General features: G+C 40.5%; 3 protein-coding genes across 6 annotated transcripts; 1 reads left to right on the top strand and 2 right to left on the bottom strand.

Moving 5' to 3' along the window:
* Positions 1-103: 103 nt before the first annotated feature.
* On the bottom strand, positions 104-5,366 carry LOC115749347 (trihelix transcription factor GT-1). Its single transcript, XM_030686112.2, has 5 exons — positions 4,506-5,366; positions 2,153-2,191; positions 875-1,006; positions 534-755; positions 104-414 (listed from the first exon to the last, which is right to left on the bottom strand). The coding sequence occupies exons 1-5, from the start codon at positions 5,071-5,073 to the stop codon at positions 212-214; spliced, it is 1,164 nt and encodes a 387-aa protein (XP_030541972.1). The 5' UTR covers positions 5,074-5,366; the 3' UTR covers positions 104-211.
* Positions 5,367-6,231: 865 nt separating this feature from the next.
* LOC115749344 (signal recognition particle subunit SRP72) lies at positions 6,232-10,599 on the bottom strand. The gene is made up of 6 exons (XM_030686107.2): positions 10,239-10,599; positions 10,006-10,142; positions 8,920-9,272; positions 7,976-8,072; positions 7,578-7,859; positions 6,232-7,435 (listed from the first exon to the last, which is right to left on the bottom strand). Exons 1-6 carry the CDS (start codon positions 10,378-10,380, stop codon positions 6,431-6,433), a joined length of 2,016 nt encoding a protein of 671 aa, XP_030541967.2. The 5' UTR covers positions 10,381-10,599; the 3' UTR covers positions 6,232-6,430.
* A 2,224-nt stretch (positions 10,600-12,823) lies between these two features.
* LOC115749342 (probable thimet oligopeptidase) lies at positions 12,824-22,318 on the top strand. Of its 4 annotated transcripts, XM_048279961.1 has the most exons (21): positions 12,824-13,058; positions 13,229-13,350; positions 13,456-13,619; positions 14,095-14,185; positions 14,332-14,511; positions 14,876-14,956; positions 16,087-16,167; positions 17,025-17,117; positions 17,832-17,912; positions 17,995-18,157; positions 18,236-18,356; positions 18,429-18,501; positions 19,202-19,309; positions 19,759-19,856; positions 19,924-19,969; positions 20,061-20,157; positions 20,743-20,816; positions 20,896-21,000; positions 21,211-21,291; positions 21,661-21,779; positions 21,906-22,318. In XM_048279961.1, exons 1-20 carry the CDS (start codon positions 12,908-12,910, stop codon positions 21,769-21,771), a joined length of 2,121 nt encoding a protein of 706 aa, XP_048135918.1. In that variant the 5' UTR covers positions 12,824-12,907; the 3' UTR covers positions 21,772-21,779; positions 21,906-22,318. The 4 variants fall into 4 exon arrangements, 3 of the variants coding, with proteins under 3 accessions (XP_048135918.1, XP_030541965.1, XP_048135919.1); XM_030686105.2 differs by having other exon boundaries at positions 21,661-22,064; XM_048279962.1 differs by lacking the exons at positions 21,661-21,779; positions 21,906-22,318 and adding an exon at positions 21,402-21,646 and having other exon boundaries at positions 21,211-21,350.
* The last annotated feature ends 1,359 nt before the right edge of the window (positions 22,319-23,677 follow it).

A 23,677-nucleotide genomic window follows, 5' to 3' on the forward strand; every position in this document is an offset into this window, starting at 1 on the left:
AGCAGTTTCATGTGCATGTCAATAATCCGGACAGTGCATGAATCAAGACAAGAAGATCGGAAGTACCAAGTCGCCTCTTTCAAAGATAAAAAAAGAAGTGGCTAATGGATAAACATCTCGTGCCAAGATGGCTATACACAATTAAACGTCACAGTACAGGTCCATCATGGACATAATTACAAAGTCCCCCTCCCATTGGAGGCCCGAGGCCTCATGTCACCCCACGGTATATTCCACCTGGTCGTAGATCGTCCATATTATCAATGTTTCTGTACCCATCAAGCTCCCTCAAACATGTCCACCCTCTTCGGGCAAGAAAATCACGATAATCATCTTCCGTGTAGAAAATCTTATCTTCTGGATGGACTGAAATGTGCCCTGACTCATCGTAAAGGCACACTTTTATGGCCAGTCCTGAAAATATAGATCAATGCATAAGCAGTCCATACAGTGTAACGTAGCGACTTAAACAGATGGTGGTGCGCCTCATGACAAAACAATTTCGTAATTTGTACGGCTATCCCATTCCTTACCTTCATCAAGCTGGAGAATGTAACTTCCCAAAGGCATATCTCTGTCAAGACTCCGTATTATCTGGTCTTCATCCTCCAACCAAAATGCACGTTTGGTTCTCAATCTAAAAGCAGATTTGATAGCCTCTTTAATGGAATCGGCAGTGCCATCAATACCAACCCTTCTGGTATAGTCTCCCCACTTGACTGAGATGACCCTCCCACCATATGACTGACTCTCCCCTGTTGAACCACAGAAAGGGAAAGAAGTACATATCATCAATAAAATGTTGCTAACTTTGAGGGCAGAAGTCCTCAAAGTGGAGAACAATTATTTATCATATAACAGTAGATAAACCAACCATTTCCAGGGGTTTCCCTCCAATTCCAAGGTGGAACTCCATTAGCTGCAACTGCTTCAGCTGTAGTTATGGCCAGGGGATGCCCATCGTGATCCAAACGTCTTTCAAGGTTGAGAGTTGGCCTACCACTTGCTGCACAGTGCAAGAAATTTAAATGCCATAGGACCATCTGTTTAAATAAACGTGAGTAATCATAATTTGAAATGACAGGTTGAACAGTAAAACTAAAAATGGTAAATCCGCACAAGCAGAAGTTCTAACTAACTTCGGGTGGAATGCTTCACCAAAAATTGATTGAAAAAAAAAAAAGCAAACATGTTGAGGTCACCCAGAGAAGGGGACATGCATTCGGACCTCATTAGGGATAACTAAAGATGCGAAAGGTCCACTTGTAATTTGTGCCTCAATAGAAGTCAAGACTAGTCAATAGACATAAAAATAAATTGAAGTTTCCATCTATTCCTGTGCTGAAAATATGAGGTTATGATTTCCATCTTTTGCAGGGAAAGAAATGACATTTTCTAAGGTCAGATGTGTTTCCCATCAACTCATGGTCTATGAATAGAATCTAAGCACCATGCCAAAAAATCATAAAGTGAAGCCTGTTCAGACCAAATTTCGAAGTACAATTTTTTAATCAGCAGGTAAAGCAATTCCTATGGTTTCCCATCAACGGATTCAGACACTTGGCCTAACATGACATTGATCTAAGAAAATATCTTTGCACTGCAGATCCTAATTTTCGCAGGAGAGGACATAGTTACATCAGGACATCACTGCACTCTTGAAATCGAATCCATTGTCTCAGATACCCAGAGCTAAGTTTCTTGTTCAGTTATCTGCTAGCATTTTGATAAACAGGAATGCAATATTATGCTCTTTGACTTGCTATATTAGTTGTCATGGTGATAAATCTCATTCTTTTTTTAAGTACCATCTGCCTACACAAATTTAAGAAAACAGCGACACCACTTTATATTGTCTTCCATCATCAGTCATAAGAGTTGCCTGATTCTTCTGTTAATCTTGTAATCAGAAATGGCCAACCTCATATTACATGAAAATGAAGGGAACTCCATGCCACAGGACATGAGAATGACTAATGAAGAGTGGATGCTCAGCTGCACAGTTGGAGAATCTTCAAACTAAGAGCCCTTATGGCCATGAAGCAAAAAAGTTATGCACTGAATCGTGCAGAATAGGAAAATAAATAAACCATTATTCATTTCAGCATAAGTGCTTTATCTGTATACTAAATTGCAAACCAAGTTCGCTTACCTTCTACAGGTCCGAAAGTCATCCCAGCATCCTCAATACCTGCAAACATAAGTACAATCCAAAATCAACGCACAGAGAGTGCAAAAGAAGTCCCTCCTTACTTTGTAATCCCAAAGCAATAGGGCAAAAAAATGGTAAAGTCCCTTGCAGCTTGTCCACGTAAATGTGAAAAAGATAGCAAGATTAAACAAGGTCCCTCAAATGAAGTTGAGTTCCAGTTCTAAGGGCAATAGTGAAATTCATTTCTTTAAAGGTTGTATCCATTCAAATAAGGGTGGGGCGAGCAAGAGAATGAACCACAAATTCACGAACCCCACAAGAATCAAAGTAAATACACTGTTGATCCAGCCTGTGTGGAACCTCCGAAAGGTTGCATGCTGAACTTAGATTCTACCGGTTTTCTAAAGCAAGGGAACAACAAAACCCAAAGAGATAAAAGAGAAATGGCGAATACATGCCTCGAGCTCTTTATGAACAAGTGGACTTAAGAAACTCAATGGTAATTATGATATGTGTAACTTTGTTTAAGATCGTAAAAGGCCAGAATAGATAGCAAACCAAGTTCACAGGTACATCGACCAGTTGCATGCCCTCAATCAGCTATCGAATGAATAGAATCTTTCAGTCCCCAAGGATAACTTCTTCTAAGATTATTTCCAGCTGTAAAATATTGATTGAAATTTCTCCCGACATTGCGCTCACCAAGACAATATCCATGTGGAACCGAAATGTGGTCCTCGATCGGTTAGCAGACACACAATTCAGCGGAATGGCAAGGAGGTCCTCATCTCTTTCATCATGCATTTGGTCACTTAGATAAAGAGAAATGAATAATAGCCGCAATAAGAAGTTCTGGATTCTCATGTTTATCAACAAGCACAATCCGACACGAGGTTAATTAATTTATGGACCACTAAATATGACTTTAGAATAGCCATGCTTTGGAGATAAAGGTATGAAAAGCTCTTTATTCACAATACTGATAACACAAATTGTTGCCCCTTTTCTCCTTCATACTAGAAGAACACTGTACTATTCACAATTGCTTCACAATTGCATTTCATCTTTTTTTGATGACTGTAAGTCACTTCGTCTTTTCATAAATTGGCATGTCCCTCAAGGTACTAGTTCTAGAAAAAGAGAGAAACTAAAGTATCATCTTTCATCGAATTTGTCTCTTCTATAAGGAAGAAACCCTGGGATGATGACTATATGGATGCTTATATGTACAATAAATCCTCACTCGTAAATTGACTCGACCAGTTTCAAGGTATAGACATGCAGTGATCTAGGTTCAGACTCCTTGTTTATTATATATTTCTTATCCAACTTCGATAGTCTCATTCTCGCCAATCAAACAGAACAGAAGATTCGTCTCACAAAATACAATTTCCGCATTGTACTATAGAGTTCCTAGAAGAAACAGATTAAATACCAAAACAAAATGTCATCAGATTTTATTTACCCTTGTAAATACAGGGAATAGCCGATGAAATGAATTAGTGAAGCAAACATAATGGAGTGAGTGATTGGATGTGCATTTGCAGTTATACATATACTGGTGATGACTGGACATCATGAAGTCAACATTGTTCACTTGGAACATGTAGAATGTAGTGAGTAAAACGAAGTGCCATGCGCATGCATTGCAATTATAGGAAAGAACGAAATTAACTCTTCAAAAGCTATGGCGACCTTCACCACCCTAAGGAAAGAAAAAGAAACCAGCTAGACTAGCCAAGAAAGATGGAATGCATCCCCTCAATAGAAGCTAGCCAACTCTACAATTTAGGTCCCACATACAAACACTCGTCCCCAGCTGGACAACTATTGATACAAGAAAGTTTGCACTTCAAACTTGACTCCAGAAATAATCAAAAACTTCTTGAGAAATGCTGTACACGAAAGACAATTCCTCATTGTAGCAGTCCCAAAAATCACATTGAGGACTGCGAGAATTCGTCTTCTGCACTAAATAACCAACCAACACCGTCATTCACTACCTGCTAATGAACTTGTTATAGGAGAAGAAATTTGTTCTTCAGTAGTTTCGTAATGATTACAAACTTTCTGCTGACGCCCTGTAGTTCTAACTCTGAAGGCTAACACTTCACGAAAAATCTTTTCACGCGAAAGAAACGACATGACAGAGCATAGCTATCGCCTATTTGCAATTCCTATCTCACAGAAGAGGAAAGAGAAAACACAAGCTTAGGGAGCTTAACCGGGCAACTTTTGATCGCAACAATTTAGCTTCTAAATGACAAACACCACCAACACAGCACATACACCCAAATAATTCCTCCCAATTTAACTTAGTTAACGAAATGTAAAACAGTATATTCATACTTGCCTTTGTCAGAGAACTGTATGTAGGAATCGACCTTCAAAGCCGAGGCCGTCGGACTCTTATACTGACCATTCTTGCTCCTCTCCCTCAGAATCTCCTCAATCTCCTTGTAATACGACATCTTGGCCGACCCTCTATCCTGGTACCTGGCCTTCTTGAACTCCTTGAGCAAGTTCCTCCACTTGTCCGTGCACATGGTCGGGGAACGATCAAACCCTTTCTCCCTCATCTTGGACGATATCTGCTCCCAAAGGTGCTTGTTCGACTTGGAGGTGTTAAACAGCGAGTCCATCTCGCGGCGGAGCACGATGAGGCAACGGGTCTCGTCCTGGACCCAAGTCTCGGCGCGCTTCTTCGGGGCCTTGACCTCGAGGTCCTCGCCGCTGCTCTCGCCGAGGATCATCTGGTGGTGCGACTGGGGGGGCGGCGGCGGCGGCGGCGGCGGCTGGGGCTGGTGCGGGTGGTGAGGCGGTATGTCGCCGTTGGAGGAGACGACCTCGATGATCATGTCGCGAGGAGCGGGCTCCTCCTTGTAGAAATCGATCGGGCGAGGCTTCTCGGACAAGTACATGGCGGAAGGATTAGGGATTCTTCCGGGGAATGCCGACGGTGGTGGTTAGGGTTCAGAGAGGAAGAAGCCGCGGCGGTGATGGTTGAAGCAGCGAAGGAACCATCGCCGGGGATCGAATGAAACTGAGCCGGAGAAGCAGCAAGGAGTGGAGTGGAAGAGAGTAGCTCAGCTCATTGCATTTTCTTATTCTGCTGACCCTCTCAGAGTCGATCGAGAGAGAAAAAGAGAGGAGCGCGTGATGTGAAAGCTTTCGTGGGAGTGTTGAACAGTGAAAACCGAATCACTTATTAGTGAGCAGTTAATTAGTGATTAGGGATGCAATATAGAACATTCACAACTCGGCTAAGTGTTTTAATTAGCGGAGGAATATCATCTCTACAACCGGGGAAGAAGCCCTCCGAAAGGGGAAAAGGAATATCTACGTCAGTTTTTCCGTACCGTAGTTTTTAGACAAGAAAAATTATACCTGAAAGTCAACGAGGGTACCAACATGCTATGTAAAAATTTAGATTACTCAAATCAAAATAATGTTACATTTCAAATTTTTTTTTAAATCCCCAAGAGTCCAAAGTCGATAGAAACGAGAGTCATGGTTTCATGTACATCAACATCATCAATTCCTAAAGAGTGTTCAGTATTCATTACTGGTGACATCGCTCCCATAAAATTTAAATTCAGGCCTTCATCAAAATTCCCGTGTTCCCATAAAATATAAATTCAGAACTCCATCAAAAGTCCCGTATTCTGCGACTATAACTATAGCAATCAATGGGTCATTCTCCGTGCTAGTCAAAAAGAAGTTAGATGCGCAATTTGCACGGGTACGAATTCACGCAAACCTTTTTCGTGCCTACAAGGGCTTATTATAAGGAGTGAAATTCCCTCGCGTCCTAACCTTCAAGCAGTGAAGGTCGTTCTTCAAAAGGGCAAAAGTCCATACCTCAATTCAAAAGAGCAGTGAAGGTTATTCCTGCCTCCAATTCAAAAAGGCAAAAGTTGGGTGTGCACGCAGTCGATGCACGCCGACAAATAACAATCCAACATAAAAAGGAGCACTTCGCATGTGCAAAAATTCTGAGGACTGGAATATTCAAAAACAGGCTGACTAATGGAAAAGAAAATTTCGACAAAAAACAAAAAAAAATGGAAAAGAAAATATTGAGCAAAGACCCTGCCGACGTTAGGCCGTCTGTATAAATTCTTCTCAAGGATAGATCTGCAAGTCCTGGCGATTTTAAATTCAATCGAACGTGATGCGATAGCTATGAGAAATTTGTGATCCGCAAACAGATCAAAAGAGAAATTCTGAACCGGAAATAGATGGATAGCTGTCGACAAAATTTGCGAAACCTGCAAATCAATTCCTTGACTTCTTCCTCGATGATTTAGAAGGCTTGGGTTTATCCGCAGCTGAGCTTTGTGAGGCCCCTTTGGAGCTGCTAGCTTGGTTTGGTGTTGAATTAGGAGCACTTGAATTTGCACCACTAGCACCAGCTTCATGTTTTTCTCTAACTACTGCCCCCTGTGAGCCTCTTACTTGAGCAGCTCTCTTGTCCTTCCTCTTCGGCCTATAGCTAGATCTCTCCCTCTTAGGAAGCCACCTTTCTGGATCTGGTGGAGGACCTGGATTTGCTGGGTCAAAACCTTTGGGGTATCTAGGCTTTCTCTTCCTCTTCTTTTTGGTTTTCTCTTTGCTCTTGCTCTCCTCATGTGCTTCAGCAAGTCCGCGACGAAGAGAGCTTTCATCTTGTTTTGCGCCCGAAGTCTTCTCTAAACTCTCCACATTAATGCCCTTCAACCCAGGCAATGGTTTTAACTTCTTTTCATAAGCTTCAGCTTTGCCAATATCCACCCGTGCGACCGTGGTTATGAGCCCAGCCATTGCCTCTATGCTTCCATGGCTTTTCACAAGTTCCTCGTAAAGACGCGCAGCGCCCTCTTGCCTGCCATGCCTGAGCATGAAGGAAGCTGCCTCTGGCATTATAGAAGAGAGCTTGTTGTCCTCAGTCATGGCATTTGACCACCATTGGATCGCCGAGTTAAGAATGGCAGCTGCGCCGTCAATATCACCCGCACGCTCTTTCAATGCAACAAGGGTAGCAACAGTGGCAGGCATGTGCTGGATGTCGGGTATCTTGCTCAGTGATTCTGCTGCTACAAGAGGGTGCCCAGCTGCTGCGGCAACCTGTGCTCTTGCCAAAAGAACAGTCTTGGACTTATCAGGGAACTTCTCTGCATATTGCCCTAATACTTCCTCAGCTTTGCCAGCCTTGTTCTCTCTCACCAACACAGCAGCTTGAAGCAATATTGGTGCCACACTGTTAGGAAACATGTTGGGCAGACAAACAACAAGCTCTCGGGCCTGAGTATTTGAGAAAGAACAAAGTTAGTTCGTAAGCAAAAGAATACTCGTTGGCAGACTTAGCCCATTATCTACACAATTTTGAAAAAAAAAAAAAATGCACACTTGGTAGAGAAGCACAAAAGAAAATGTGGGTTTCAACCTGATCCATCTTATTTGCATGGAGGAGCAAAAGCACTCGGTTAGTGTATATTGCCTCCCTTTGCTTTCGCAGAAGTTTCAATTCCACTGTATGAGAAAGCTGGAAGTTCTGGGCATCTTTCTCCTTTAGGCGGTCAATTTTTCTCAGACTATCAGAGACATCTTTTGGCCCCTTCAGAGCAATGAGGTTGTTCACTGCCACAGCAAGAGATGATTCATCTGACAAATTCCGAGTAATGATGCCAGTGTAAGCTTCAATGGCCTCTTGTCTGCGTCCAAAGATCTGAGAAATATAAAAAAAGTTGCATCATCTCATAAGCTACATGCCAAGAGATATTTATAAGAAATGATTGGAGCCCTCCTCCACAATGGCAGAAGCATCAAATAATTTTCAAATACCTGCTGAACATAAGCCAACTGGACAGCAATAGGAGCTAATTCAATTTCCACCTCATCAGCATCTAAGTTTTCTTCCAGTAGAGTTTCCTGACCAATTCTGACAAGATCTCAAATACATCAGCATTCAGCATTCTAATTTTCCTATTCACTTCAGAGCCTGAAGAAGTACAAAACGTGGATGAGATGCGAAATCCAATCAAAAGAAAGTTGAAGGAGTGAAAGGGGCGTGCCCCTGTACGCCAACAACACCAATGAATTACAGAGCAAATCCTCATTTTTAGGGCAAAGTCAAACAAGAAGCTATCTTAGTTCATTACTTTACAGTTTACAACACCAGTCTGTCGTAAATCTGGGGAGAACCACATAAAGAGTTTCCAGAGGTAAACAACAGAGATACTGTGGGAAAATGGTGCAAATGCATTCCTAAAAGCACATATAGATAAATGAGAAAGAAGTAAATTGAAAATTAGAGTCTTCTTCATCACTTCTGAATATTATGAACTTAACAAACACACAAAAAATAATCACAATACTCCAATTAATTCACTCCATATTGGTTTAAGGGAAAAATTCTAGGCCACATGGTAAGTTTTCCCCATTAGCAAAATGACGTGCTAGAAATTCAGTGAAAACAAAGTACACAGTGCTCAAGGCATGTATTCCACAGAAAAACCTTTGCTTCATCGATTTGGCAAACAGAAAATAAAAGGTAAAGCACCTCTTAAGTGATCAAGCAGAAAAATCCCGTCAAAGAGTTCTAATGTCTGGATAAAAGGTACAGCTATGTGAATTGACATGGGTTACCCGAGACCAAATGATAAGAAACCATAGTGAATGCATGCAAAAAATCAGGACTTTATAGATGCCCGTAAAATTACACTATCAGTGCCAATAAAGTGACGAACCTGTGAACATAAGTGCAATGAATCATTAATGTATATTACCTACGAGCTGATAACAAGAGTTGTTCAGCATCCGAATACTTTTCTCTTTCAATTAAAGAACAAGCAGTATTGTATGCCGACTCAAAACTGCTAGTTGCTTTGACCCTGAGTGCATCCAATGTTCCTTGCACTTCTGAGGCTCTTCCAGCTGCAACCAAACTGGCAATAGCATTTATCTCGAGTGATTCCACATTAGACTTCTGAAGCTTTTGATAAATATCTGCACAAGCATCCATTTTGCCTTGACGGTACAGAATCTGAGACTCCAAGAGCATGCTCGAAGTACTTCTCTCTTTGCTCTTGAGAGAGTCCAAAGCTTCATCTAGCTTGTTTTGTCTGTATAAGCAGTATGCCTGTTTAGAGCCAACAGAGGAAGAAGGACATTAATAAAGAGACAACTGAACTGTTCTTCTTTCTCAACATGCAACAGATTTGATTATGCGTTCGGTAAGCTCGAGATTAAACTAAAACATGCGTGGGTCAAAAAGCAAGAAAACATGTAATGGAGCAAAAATTCTTTCATAATCTTCAGATAACCAATTACAGTGAGTAATTAAGATATGTACAAGCACAGTGAATCGTTCACGGCCTCAGTCAAACAAGAGCAAGGTTTTTTCTCTTTCTTTTTGCCACTTATAAAGTGCAAGGGTTGGGCGGGGGCGCCTTATGACCTTCTTCCACTTGAGGACATCACTGCTGCTCGCAAGTAAATATTCTTCACGGACCAAAACTCCACTATCCTATAACTTCCTAAGATAGTACTTCAGAATCAACATGTAACAGGTTTCCATAAGAATCACCTAACTCATCTGCATGTTGAGTCACATTATCCCCTCTTGGAGTCAAATGTTTTGACTAGAGCCACGAAGATGCAACATAGAAATTCAATTCCAGTAGCACTCGACTCACAATTATGCTATTTCAGCAGCATCGTGCACTCCACCTCGACGAGAATTCAGAAAAATCAATCAAAACGACAGCATGGCAACACATGAACAGTCCGAAGGCCTTTCAGATGAAAACCTGCGGAAAAGTGAAACGAACCGCAACACCAGCACAACATGTTTCGATAATTTAAGCACTTGCCTTGTGAAAACTGAAGTCGATTGGAAGGTTCCTAGCTGATTGAATGGCGGTCAGAGCCTCCTCGATGCTGTCGTTCTTTATCAGAGCCACCACTTTGCATCTAATCGCGTCTTCATCCCCAGGAGCGATTCCCAGCACTGTCGAAAATGAAGAAGAAGAACATCGAATGGAGGTCAATAAGGACGACGGAAGCTATCGAAGGAGACGGTACATGGCCGGGAAGGAATTGGAACCTTGATCTGCGACCTTGACGACTTGTTTGTACTCAGATCGTTGGATGTGCTTGTTGAGAGACGCGAACAGATCTTCGATGGGCGGCGGCGGCTGCGACGGGGACGGGGAGGGTTTCGGCTTGTCCTTGGGTTTCGGAGCCATTGATTCGCCGGAATGCGACGGACGCTGGTCCTTTTCGGCGAAGCCAAGCGGGTCGAGAGACGATCAACGAACCAGAACTCGAGCTTCGCAGTGGTGATTGAGAGGCTGTTTGAGAGGTTTTGGTATCAACTTCGTCGCTGTCGTCGTCGTCGTCGTCTTCGGTCTGGCCACTTTCTTCTGGTTCGGGTACGAAACGCACGGTGGCAAAGCCCAGACGGTTCCGGTTCAGCCCATGGCCTTTTACTTCTTCTAAAGGTTTGAGGCCCGTCGAGTTTCCATGATGAATGAAAGCGAGTAGATTTCGTTGACTTTTTTGGATGTAGAAAGCATTTTAATTTCGAGAGTTGAATCTGAATAACGACTAATAATTACTTTACGGGGCCCGTACTCGACCCGACCCGGATCCAATCCGTACCTGACCTAACATGGGCTCCACTCTTATCAATTTTTCTACTTGAATTGTTGCCTCCGAAAAATGTGCGATCACGTAAATCGGCTCATCAAAGTGAGGGACCTCGGGGATCCGGCATAGGCGAGGGTGTGAAGCTAGAGGTGAGACTAAGGATGGTGAATCTTGCCCCCGTGACAAGCAATGCCCTCATTGAATTATGAATATAACTATGAATAGAGGTTGATATTAATTTCTCTCCACGTGAGACATTTATGGTTATTAAAAAATGTACAATTAATAATCCGTTGGGCTTGTTGCCTTTTTTAGGAAGTTAAAAGAAAACAAGACTATTGGGTAAGTTCTAAGCCTCGGGGACATTGACTCTTCTCGAAATACAATTAATCACGGCACATGTAAGTTTTGGCTCTTTGGAGTGCCACCAGAGATCGGTGGCAAGGAATGCGATGACAATGATGACGATGACGCTGATCGGTTGACATCAAAGAGGAGGGAGAGAGCTCATGAATCACAGTCGGTAGAATTGAAGAGGGAGATAGAAGAGAGGAGCGGCCATTGAAAAGGAAGCGAGACCTCTTTTCTTAACTTCACCATTTTGATTAGGTGGGTTGAAGTAGAGGTGGCCGGTTCCACGGAACCGGCGGTTTCGGGCCAGTTTCGATTCCGGTTCGTAGGCCCAATAGCTCTTTTTCCCGGGCCTTCTCCTTTTTTTTATAAAAAAAAATCAGGTCGGAACCGGCCCGAAATCGGCGGTTCCGGGCCAGTTCCGACAATTATGGAACCGTGGGCCCGGTCAACGGGCCGATTCCGGGCCCCGGTTCAATATTGGCCATGTCTAGGTTGAAGTGTTTAACCGAACCCACTAAAACTCATACTTTTTTGGGCTTTTCTCTTTGCAACCCGTTACGATCTACATTTTTTAAATTCGGGGTGACCTAGATTTAATCCACCTCAATAAATTTGGATTAAAACATGAATTTATTATAACTCATTTTGACAGCATTTCTTTTTGGAGAGCATTTTCAAAGTATTTGCCAATCTCGAGGCCGTGCAATGCAAAACTGTACTTTGCAAATGCTAAAAGTCCAGTGCCCAAAACTAAACCAAACCCAATCTTACAGAGTGAATGTTTGGTCAAAAGATTTTATTTATCGAGAGATATAATGTTTCGTGATTTATCAATAGGAAGAGTTAAATGAAAAGAAGAGGCGATGAAATCTTAGTTTTTCCTTTTGTTTGAGTATATATTGAATGCAATCTTAGACCCTGTTTGATTTAATATTTGGCCAAGAAATTTTGAGAAAATACAAATACCGTTGGGTTAAAGGCATTTTTCAAAATGTAAGTAGTGTTTGGTAAAGTGTATTTTAAAAACACACTGGAAAGCAACTTTGACGTAAATATTGTTTGGTGAAAAATGAACTTTGTAAAATATTTTTTCTTTTTGAAAAAAAGGCGGCGGCACGGCCGACCGGCGGTGGCAAACGAATGTGACAAAATTAAAATAATAAAAAAATTAGTTGCATTTCGCAAAGTCCTATAGCCCAAAATACCTCTATGGACTAAAGGATTTTGAAGAGCATTCGAGATGCGATTGCATCTTCTCAAAGTGAGCCAAAAAATGAATTAAATACTATTTGCATTTGGCCAAGGGACTTTAGAGCCCTAATGCTCATTTGCAATGCTGAACCAAATAAGGCCTTAGTAAAAGAAGCAAAATTAGACGTTTTTTTTTTTTTTGGGTCGAAAAAGCAAAATTAGAAGTTAACAATGGCCAAGTCGAAAAAGAAGGCAATGATTAAGTTTGACGGGCGACATTACCTGTTAAGGACAAATGAGACAAACATCGTATCGGGCCTCGCAATCAGTGGCCGGCCGCGAGTCGCAGTTCCTCCCGAAATCCGGACACTCGCTTTTATTTTCTTTCTTTTTTTTTTTGTGGAAAAAAGGCAAAACAAATTAGATTCTTCCGCGACGTCTTCTTCTTTTTTTTTTTTTTGCGCTTTTCCTTTTTATAAATATTTAAAAGGTCAAATCTCGCTTTCTTCCCTCTGAAAGACCAAAAGTTTCCCTCGCAGGTGGCGTTTGGTGAGCAAGAGAACGGACCGGCTCGGAATCATGGAAAGCCAGGGAAACCGTGAGAAAATGAGCAAGCCGAAGCGAGAGAATCAGCTCCTGGCCTTCACCGGAGCTGCTGCTGTCCTCGCTCTCGCCGTCAACCTCGCCGTCTACGCCGTCAGAGCTTACGGAAGGAATCGGAGGAGGAAAGGTACTGCGCCTCTCGGCAAAGGCTTCGATTCATGCGTGTCGGCCTTCGTTCCTGGACTTGTAGAACATTTTATGCGGTGGATTTTCGTTTTTGTACTTGTTCGATTCTACAGTTGCATTTTTGCTCGTTCGAAAGTTGATTTTGTTTCCGTTTGGTCGTCACTTCGCTAGATCTTCGTGGTTCGGATGTACGAGTTGGCCTCTCCGCTCGGGAAATATCGAAATTAGCGGACCGGATAGTCGCCAGGTCGAAGGAGGTCCACGATGTGGTCGCTTCGGTGCCTCTTGACAAGGCATGGCTATCCAGTGAACTGCCGTCATTTCACTTTGCTTTGCACGGCTTTGTTCCTGATTTTGCTTCAATGGTTATTCGCCGTAACAAACATGTACATGTGCAGGTTAGTTACACGAATGTTGTGTTGCCGCTAGCCGAATTAGAGGCGGAAGAGTTTCCACTTATGCAGTCTTGTATATTCCCAAAGATGGTTTCGGTGTCGGATGATGTGCGCAAAGCTAGCGCTCAAGCAGAGCGTAGGATTGATGCACACAAATTGAGTTGCAGGTCAGTGGCTCCTGTTAATTTGTGGCATTTGTTTTTATCTGCTTTGATTATTGCCCTCTTTCTTAATTAAGAATGGTAAAACGCCTGGTCACATACCTATGGAGAGAGTCATATGGCATGCAATCACAAAGTTTTACGAATGGTTGGACTAGGGCCGGATGTTTAGCGATTCGGCTTAACACCTTTCTGGAAGTGACAGTGATTGAATACCTGTTTTGTCAATTTGATTTTTGGGAAAACCCCGAATCTATGTGACATGTAATTTGGTAGTAGAACAATTGGGAAATTAAACATTTAGTATCATGAAAGGTAGTCCCTATAGACGCTTCTTGTCTTCAGAAGATTTAGTTAAAAAAATTGTTGGGTTTGTGTTGGCCCCCAATGGACCCTGGAAACAGCTATGGTCTTAACATTATTCTGCATCACTTGAATATTTGTAAGTTGATCCTTGGTCCCTTCTGTGCAAGCCTCTCAGTCTCCGTGAAGATGTGTATCGTGTTGTGAAAGCTCTTTTGACGAGGGGAGATTGGATGAATCCTGAAGCGTCTTGCTATCTACAGTTCCTGGTACGGAAATATCCACCATCTGTAGTTCATTTGCATTAAAATCTCCACAATTTGATGCTTCAAAAGTTGCACGATCCTCTTAGAGTGTATTTGAGTTGTATTAACTGCTATGTCCAAATATTAATTTTTTTTCCTATCAGTGACAGGTGAGAGACTTTGAGCGGAATGGATTGAATCTTGCTACAGCTAAAAGAGAGGAAGTGCAGCGCTTGAAATCTCAAATTGATGAACTAAGCTGCCAATATATTCGTAACCTTAATGATGATTGCAGTTATCTTCTCTTCAGTGAGAGTGAGCTACATGGGTTGCCACCTGAGTTCCTTAAGGTTAGTATTGTTGTTCTTTGCCCAGCTAATGGGCGTATAACAGTTAGACATCACAATGATGGCCACCACTGAGTCTTAAAGACCGAAGCTTCAGTTGCTTCATAAATTCCATTTTGGTGGTGCTGTTTGGCTTCATCGTAGCACATGGGTCGAGCTTTTTCCCTTTTTAATGAAAGGTGTACTAGAACTTTTGTAACTGCCTTGACCTTGCTTCTCATATATATGATATAACATCATCCCGACCGAAAATTTCAAGCTGGGATATATTGGTTTTTATTTCTGCTGCTGTTGGTTGGAATTTCGGTCGCATTCTGTTTCATACATCTTATTTCTTCTTATTTGTGCTGGATATGTTCCTCTGTAGAATTTAGACAAAGTTCAGAATGATAAATACAAGGTTTCTCTTAGAAGTCCAAATGTTGCAGCAGTGCTGGATCTCTGCAAGGTATTATCTTCTGGATTTGTAGAGTAATTTATTTGGCATCTCTTCTGAATGCTGTTATTCATTGACCATTTCATTGCTCTATTTTAGAGTTTCCTTGCTTGAAATCTGGCATTCTGGGTACCTGAGTCAATTTCAGATGAGAACATTCTCTTTACCTGAATTATAATGCTCTTTGAAGAAGCTTTGAGCCAATTATAGCTGAGATGGAGGCATGACCGTCATTTTCTGGACTAAGAGACAGGGAATATCATGCAGATTATGCAGCATATGTTGTTCTGTTGTTAGATGAGACCTTTGACGTCTACTAACCTCAGATACAGAATTAACTAGAAGTACTCAAAAGAGTAACAACTCATTTAATTCGGCAGAGATGACATATGTAGCATAATTGGCTCCTTAAACTCGATTCGAAATGTTAGTACAACTCGTTCTGGGTTAGTTCTGACAATTTTTATGTCATCACAAACTTTGTGGTGATTAATTGACAAATGAATGCGTTTTCTGTTTAAAAAGTTGTCTGCATGATGGGGACATGATCTAGTTTTCAATGGTAAATGATAGCAGTTTGAACTGTTCTTGCTGATCGATGCTGCCACAATAAGCTTGTTAGATGCACTTCTTCTTATACTTCCTCAAGCATATCTTTTACTTGTAGCAGCTGAGCATTGTTTGTTCCACTGTGGCTGGACAAATTATCTAGTACACAAATTTTCTGGAGAACAGAGATCCTGTTATTTGTTATCCACTGAAAACTCTAAAAGTTTATACATGGCGACGCATAAGACAGCTGACTTGAGATCTTTGCAAATGAGTGTCTAAAAAACAATCATGCCCAATAAGCACTGGCATCTGGAAAATATCTACTAGTAAATGGTAACTGTACCATGCAGTGAAACAACCTAAACAAAATGACTCTTCGCTTGTAACTTGCAGATATTTAATAATTTTCTGAGTTACAACTAAAAGCATTAGCGTCTAAACATCTGCAGTTGGTCCCATCATTTAGCTGTTGTGTTTATCTTCTGGGGGATCCCTCTTTGTTTACCGAAATGAACCGCTTGTTGATCTCTGATGGATTTTCTAATGTGGATGGTTCCATCTATTCACAGAGTTAACATTTTATTGTGAAGGTGGGGGCAACCAGGAGGACAGTAGGAACAGCATATGGAAAGAGATGTGGGGAAATCAATCTGTCTATTCTAGAAAATCTGGTACACCTTGCATCCCTGTTTTTGTTTCATCAGCATTAAATATTTATATTGGATGTAAAAAATCATCTCGATTTGCTGACAAGCATATTTTCAAAGTCTAAACATTTATTTATTCAGTGTACAATGGTTACAGCATTCGTCAAACAATTATAACTCAATGTGACATTGGGATTGAGAGAATTCCTTTTCAATCCCCACCACTTTGTTGATAATTTTTCTAAGCATTCACTGTATCCTTATAAGCTCAGTATATCGAGATAGTGTTGGCTGCATAATTTTCCATTGGATTCCGAAGGCTTTATCATGGACAAGACATCAAAAAGCATGAGAAGAAATGCTTTGTGCTGAGTTGGCTTGACATTGCTATCATTGTCTTATTGATACTTTTGAGAACTATTGCACAATCTATATATTCTCATCAGCTGAGTTGATCTATTCAAAGTTTCTCCTTTATATACTGTGGAACCATATATTCTCATTACATTCTCTCTCTCTCTCTCTCTCTCTCCCCTTTTCCTTATAATGGATATATTTCCAATACAAGAATGAAACATCAAGGCCAAGAGCTGGCAGTAGGACAGTTCAGTACTGTTGCAGCATAATTGCTGGAAAAGTGCGCGCCTAGTCATGGAAACTTTGTTTAGTCTCCTTACTTTTCCTTAGTGAAGTTCCTCATTAGTAAATTAGTGAGTTTCATATTCTGGATTCCTTTTACATCATATATTCAAGCCTGCACATTGTGGAATTAGCACGAGTTTTTAACAAAGATCTTAATTTTCCTTGAATCTGCATTATTGAGGTCTTGCAGTTGGGACTTTTGGCATATAAAGTTGACTATATATGTCCTCGTGATGCAGGTCCAGCTTCGACATAAATTAGCTAAATTACTTGGCTACTCAAATTATGCAGAATATGCTCTTGACTGCAGAATGGCAAGAAAACCATCAAAGGTGTGTGTGTGAGTTGTCACTTCAAAGGCGTCGTACTATTGTATTTGTTCTTCTCTTCGGAATTGCTTTTTGCTGATTAGTTTTGTTAAGAATTGTGGAGAGGGTTGAGATGTTGGTAACTTTTTGGTACAAAAATGGTTATGATTTCAGCGTGTAAATGGTGAAATTATGTGAGTCTGTCATTCATCTATAGTTTGGCGAGTATTATCCCCTGCAATCAAGGGCATTATGTAGATGCCTTTGAATGACTATATAGCTAGAGATCACACATTAAAATGCATAGTTTGTGTTGCGGCCATCACCAGATCCTTGTCTGTAGATTTTCTGGCAGATCAGACTATTTTTTTCTGATAACAAATGGAGTAGCTTCCTGCATTCCTCGGAAGAGCTAAAAGACATTTGCCTACTTGTGAAAGGATGTTCCAGATGCCCATATTTTTGCTTTGTTTGGCTGAATATTGCCACTAGACCTTCTTACATACGCTTTTGAGATAAATCTCAAGGATAGGGAGTAGTGATCACCATTTTTTGCATTCCATTCATATGGAACATATCTATCTGTGTGATGTTGTTCTTACTGGTATGTGGAGTCTGTCCATTTATCAAAGGTGGATGTGTGACATTTCTAAAGTAGAATGACCATACATTTCAGTACTGCAGCTCTCCATCCAGATCTTTATTAATATTGTTTTTGCTATATGGATTATGCAACAGGTTTTTGAGTTCTTAGAGGACATCTCTGCCAGTTTGACAAACATGGCTGATAGGGAACTGACAGTATTGAAGGACTTGAAGGTGCAAATATGCTCCGTTGATTTAGGGTGGACAGTAATATTTTTTAATTGTAGTGTCTTATGGTGCTTTCTTTTGGTTTCAGAGAAAAGAGGAAGGAGATGTCCCTTTTGGAATCGAGGATCTGTTGTATTACATAAAGACATTTCAAGAGCAGCACTTTGATCTAGATTTTGGAGCCATTAAGCAATATTTTCCTGTCAAATTAGTTCTGTCAGGCATCTTTAAAGTTTTCCAAGACCTTTTTGGTAACTTCAATTGGCTCTGCGTCCTTTATTTGTCCTTATAGACAGTGTGATTTATACACCCATGCATTTGCTTGACAGGTTTGAGATTTGAAGAAATTGCGGACCCTGAGGTTTGGCATTGTGATGTTCGATTATTTTCAGTTATTGACTTAAGTTCCGGTGATCTCCTGGGGTATTTCTACCTTGATATGTATAAAAGGTTTGTGTTTGATCTATAAGCTTTAGGTTACTTTTAATTCTTTGTTTACTTGAATTTTGAATTTCTTTGCAGAGAAGGAAAGTACGGTCACACATGTGTGGTTGCTCTTCAGAACAGATCGTTATCTTTTAATAATGTTGCCCAGGTGCTTAACCCATGACAAGACTCCTCTTTGTGATTTCAAATATCTTTTCTTTTCTGGAGCATGCTTTTATTTGAGGTAGTATGTTGTACGTTGTACTTGGTGGAAAATCATTTTTTGCCTTAGTTCCACAAAAATTATACCTTTATGCATATTTTTGATCTCCAAGCTTGGCCATCAAATGAAGTTCTCTTGGCTTTTTGCTTGATTGGAAGTTCTGGTTCAGGTTAGATTTATGGGTTTGAAGTCATATGGCATGTTATCTGGTTTGTACAAATAACATATCATGTGAACTCTGGCTGACCCTTTTCCGTTGAGATATTGTCCACCTGTCTTTAGCTTTCGGAGCACCGAATCCCTAGGATGAACACTTGAATAATGCTCGAAGCAGGTCATGTGATCATTGCATGCATCATTTATTCTGGTCTTAGTGCAGTGTGATACCTGCTTTCTCCAAGGACTTTGTGTAGCATTTGGAGCTTCCTCAGAAGTGTTGTCTTGCTTATTAGGATTTTAGAGAAACATCCAAAGAGTATATAATTTATAACAAATTACGAACATCTGCTTGGTTTCACTCATTAATATGTTTATAAATGAAATAATTCCCATGTTTGTTTCATTTCGGTGATCTATTTACTGTCAACAGCCCAAAAGTTGCCGTCCTGCCGAAATATTTTACATGATCTGACTTTTGTTGTGCTAGATACCAGTGGCGTTGCTGATAACTCAATTCCCAAAGGATATCGGTGCTCATCCTGGTCTTCTACGATTCTCTGAAGTGGTCAACTTTTTCCATGAGTTTGGACATGTGGTATGTTGAAGCATCTGAGATACCTCCGTTTGGTAATTTACTAATGTATCACTTGCCTGCGCTCTAGATTTAGTTAACCTAATAGCATTTCGCTCTACGGGTCCATGTCTTCATCTTCTTCTATATTTCGCAATGTTGACTTCTAAGAGCGTGCCAAGGACATTGTGGTGAGCAATGGGAAATCGTTGTCAAGCTTCCATTTCTAACTCGATTAGTCTTTTTTCATTTTGGTGAATATCAAACGATACAAACGCTTTAAACCAGAAGTACTTCCATATGTAAGAACGAAGTGAATTGTAAAGCTACTGATCTTTCTTTCATTCCTTTCTTTTAAACTTTATTTCTTCCCTATAGAGGTCATAATTTAAGAAATTGATTTTGCTGATGGAATAGTGGTAAGGTTGGCTTTAATTTTCTTTTGTGGCATTTGGGTGGCATTCGGTTTTCAGATGCAGCATATCTGCAACAGGGCATCATTTGCCAGATTCTCGGGGCTGCGTGTTAGTCCGGATTTTGAGGAGATCCCTGCTCAAGTGTTTGAAAATTGGTGAGTTAGGAATGATGCTGTCCCATGTTTGGATGACTCCGGCTTCTAACATTTCAAGACCTTTCAGGTGTTATGAAAGCCTATGCTTAGAGTTGATATCTGGCTTCCATCAGGTGAGTTAGTCACATGGTTGCACAGACATTGTCTTCAGATCCATTTGATCCAAAGTGTAAATTTTATGTATTTTACTCTTCTTATTTGAAGGATTTGACAAAGCCAGTCAATGATGAAATGTGCCGATCACTAAAAAAGTGGCGATACAGTTTTTCAGCACTTAAATTGAAGCAAGAAATTCTTTATAGTGAGTATTCTGTTCCTCATACTTTTAATGTAGAATTCAGACCTGTCAGATGGAGCTGTTTGCTGGCTTGCCTATTACTCATACATATTCAACAGAAAGAAAAGTGAACGCTGTGGATTACTAAGATCACTTAAGGTAGAACTGGTTTTCTTGCACCAGTGGATTCTGGGCCGGATGATGCTCCATAGCTGTATGGAAGATTTTGATTGAATATTACTTTTGGACTATTTGAAATTTTTAGTATCAGTGGACAGTATAAAAAGAAAATTCTTTGGCTTAATATTGGTGAACGGAAATTGTGTCCAGAAATGTTTCCTTCCCTCTTCCATTTGGCTCTACTAACCTCCTTGGTCTTTTTTCTCCCAAAAACATTTGCAAATATAATTTTAGAGTTTGCCTTTTCTGCCTGCTGCTCCATGTTTGAATCTGGGTCACCTTCATTACGTTGAAATGTACGACACCTCTATAGAACAGAGAAAGAAGATGTTCAATTGGAATCATGTGAATGCTTTCGCAGGGACAATCATGATATCCAATATCAATTGCGTGAGTAACATTTCTTTCTCACGCTTGTTTGCATGTCAGGCCTTTTCGATCAGATTATACATTCTGCTGATGACATCGATATTGTCGAGCTATATAAGCATCTCCATCCAAAGGTAGCTAAACTGAATTGTGGATGTAGTTGTGGAGATGTGTCTAAAGAAATTGGTGTTATACTTTTCTTTACTATTTTAGGTGATGCTGGGATTGCCGATTTTGGAAGGAACCAATCCAGCAATCTGTTTTCCACGCTGTGCAATTGGTTACGAAGCAGCTTGTTACAGTAGAATCTGGAGTGAGGTTGGCATTACTATTGATGTCTGAAGAAGAACGATGGAATTTCTTCTTCTGATAAGATATTCATTATCTTTTCTACCAGCTCTTCATTTTCCCAGCTGTTTACACATGCATTCAACCTGAGCATCATAATGACCTAAAAATGTTCCAACGATGGTTGATCTATAACGACCTTTTCCTCCTCAGTATTGATGCTAACACTACAGTTGACAGGTATTTGCCACCGATATTTTTCTCTCGAAGTTCAGGGATGATATTTTCAACCAAAATATCGGAATGGTGTTTAGGAATAAGGTAAAACAATCTACCTATAACATAAGTAGGTCATGTTGGAAAGCAGCAGATGAAACATTTGTTTGTGATTTTCAATTAGATTATCTGAGTATGTTCTCTCAGAAGAGAACATTGCTCACTAATGATTTCTCAAAGTAGAGGTTCCCTTTTGCCTTATGTGTACTTTTCTCTGGCATCTAGATATATATTGTATGTGCTTTCAATCAAGTGGAGTTTCTTTTTGTTATCTCATTCCACCTGGGAGCAACACTTGGTTCCTTGAAATTTGAATGAGCATGTCTATATGATTAACTCAGTGCTTATGGAGTACTCTGAAGTAGTTTTTCATTTCTGTTCCATGGTTAAATCATCTCATAATTTTCTTTTCAGGTATTAGCTCCTGGAGGAGCGAAGGATCCTATTGAAGTTATCTCTGATTTTGTCGGAAGAGAACCCTCCATTCAGGCTTTTGTCGATGTCAGAGCAGAACATGGTTTGTGACGAAGCAGATGCATCTCTCCTTCCGCTCTTCTACTTGAAGAATGCACATAATTTGCCTTTTGGGTTCCCTCATAGTTTCAAGTGGTATAAGGACCTTAAATCGATGTGACTTTTTTTTCCTTGCGAACGCCAGAAAGAAAACCTAAAAGGAAGAGGTTACGTGCCCTTATGCATCAACCCTAGTCTTGAATTACTTCAAATTCACACTAGTCATTTGTTCCATTCCGCTCGTTAACGGAGACGCCTTTCTCATGGCATCCGACTCTGTTCCCGAATGAAAGGTCTTTCTGCAATGCTTATTAGAGAAGATCGTAACCATACGTGACTTCCAATTCTCTATAGGAGTTACAGCTTTGCTTTGATGTTACGGTCGTCAAAGGTGTTCTTGTTGCCGCCGTTAGTTTTTCCATGGATTGCTTGGATTTAGTCATTTATCAGATCGGTACCAAACAGGGTTGATTGTCATGAGAAGAGAGCTGGGATGTCTTTTTCTAGATCGATGTGCATCCTGCGGTTCAGTTATGAGAATCCAGAAGCAATGCCTTTTCTGCTCCTGAGCTCAGGCAAAAAGGGTTTCTATTTTCCTGTGATAAGCCTGCTTCTTTAGTTTTCCCCAGCGTATCTCACTATGATAGTATGCATTCCAAAAGGGAAAGTGCGGTTCTGCCAAATATCTGCCCTCCTCCTCATCTCAATGTCAACAGCTTTCATTGCAAAACGGGACCACCTGATTACTGACGCATGTGGTTCCTTGCATGTGGCAGAACAATTCCGGGTTTTAATTCTGAAGCCTGTCTTGCTAGTCTAGCTTGATGCTTCCTTGTCAGAAAATTGAATGAAAACCATAATTCCTCGCGAATGAAAAATCAGTACTGACCGTCGACGTTTCTTGGGCTTGTCAGGACGCGCGGGTCAATTCGGCGTTGTCTGATCTAGGAGGTTACCTTGGATTGAGTTGATTGCATGGATGCGCACCATCTTGATGTGGGGATAGGCCGAGAGGGATATTTTTTTTTTTTTTTTTGAGATCGAAGTTGGGGAGGTTTTTGAATCACTCATTTCTGCTACGATCGGTACTAAAGACCACTTAATGATTGCATATGTCATAAAATGTCAGGATACTCAAGCTTAGGCTTTTTTAAGGAAGGGATCAGAAATCAAGGATGGTGCTTTAGGACATTAATTAACGGTCGCTCTTAACGAGAAGGAATCTGCAAGTTCTCGAGAGCATTTGGGGGGATTTTCAAGGAGGAGTGGTCAATTCTCGAGCCGATTAAATTTCAAACTTGTGAAGATTAAGCGAAGTTAATTTACCTACAGGTTTCGTAAACATGGAAGTACCTTTCGCTTATATGTGGCCTGTGATCACGAACAATACTATAATGGTGGTGGAGGCCATTAGCTGAAATTGTTGAAATCCGTCTACCGCGGGCAAATGTCGTGCCCTTATTCATCTGTGATAAAGCACACCCACCAAAGGGGCCACGAATCTTCATTTCAATTCAAACACGAACCGACGGTGAAAGAGGTTTCCATTATCGCCCCCCACAGTTTCTATGTTTCCTCTTTAGTTCTATGTACTTCGAAAGTGCCGGTTAATCGCCCCTTGTTTTGTAAATTTATAGTAGAATGCTCCGTTTATTTCGTAAAAAATAAATAATTTTAAAAAATATTTTTCAAAATATGATTGCTTGTATCGGTTGAAATAATTAATCAACCAAAAAAATGCTTATTATTGACAATAATTTATGCTACAATATTTTTTCGGACAATGAAATTCTTCTTAATTTGTTTATTTTTGTATCACAATACAAATAATTATCTCTAGAACAATATTTTTCGAATCATTTATTTTTTGTGAAACAAAAGTGTGGAAGGATGCAAATTAGGAGTTAATATCATAATA

This window comes from Rhodamnia argentea, chromosome 6, assembly GCF_020921035.1.
Source record: "Rhodamnia argentea isolate NSW1041297 chromosome 6, ASM2092103v1, whole genome shotgun sequence".
Taxonomy (NCBI): domain Eukaryota; kingdom Viridiplantae; phylum Streptophyta; class Magnoliopsida; order Myrtales; family Myrtaceae; genus Rhodamnia; species Rhodamnia argentea.

Excerpts from the sequence above, each read along its gene's own strand:
- LOC115749344 (XM_030686107.2), bottom strand. The coding sequence starts at position 10,380 with ATGGCTCCGAAACCCAAGGACAAGCCGAAACCCTCCCCGTCCCCGTCG. Across the intron at positions 10,143-10,238 it reads CGTCAAGGTCGCAGATCAAG|TGCTGGGAATCGCTCCTGGG; the intron begins GTTCCAATTCCT and ends CATTTTCGACAG. Across the intron at positions 9,273-10,005 it reads TCGACTTCAGTTTTCACAAG|GCATACTGCTTATACAGACA; the intron begins GCAAGTGCTTAA and ends GGCTCTAAACAG.
- LOC115749342 (XM_048279961.1), top strand. The coding sequence starts at position 12,908 with ATGGAAAGCCAGGGAAACCGTGAGAAAATGAGCAAGCCGAAGCGAGAG. Across the intron at positions 18,158-18,235 it reads AGTTTTCCAAGACCTTTTTG|GTTTGAGATTTGAAGAAATT; the intron begins GTAACTTCAATT and ends TTTGCTTGACAG. Across the intron at positions 19,857-19,923 it reads GCTCAAGTGTTTGAAAATTG|GTGTTATGAAAGCCTATGCT; the intron begins GTGAGTTAGGAA and ends AAGACCTTTCAG.
- LOC115749347 (XM_030686112.2), bottom strand. The coding sequence starts at position 5,073 with ATGTACTTGTCCGAGAAGCCTCGCCCGATCGATTTCTACAAGGAGGAG. Across the intron at positions 2,192-4,505 it reads CATACAGTTCTCTGACAAAG|GTATTGAGGATGCTGGGATG; the intron begins GCAAGTATGAAT and ends TTATGTTTGCAG. Across the intron at positions 1,007-2,152 it reads GACTTTCGGACCTGTAGAAG|CAAGTGGTAGGCCAACTCTC; the intron begins GTAAGCGAACTT and ends TGCACTGTGCAG.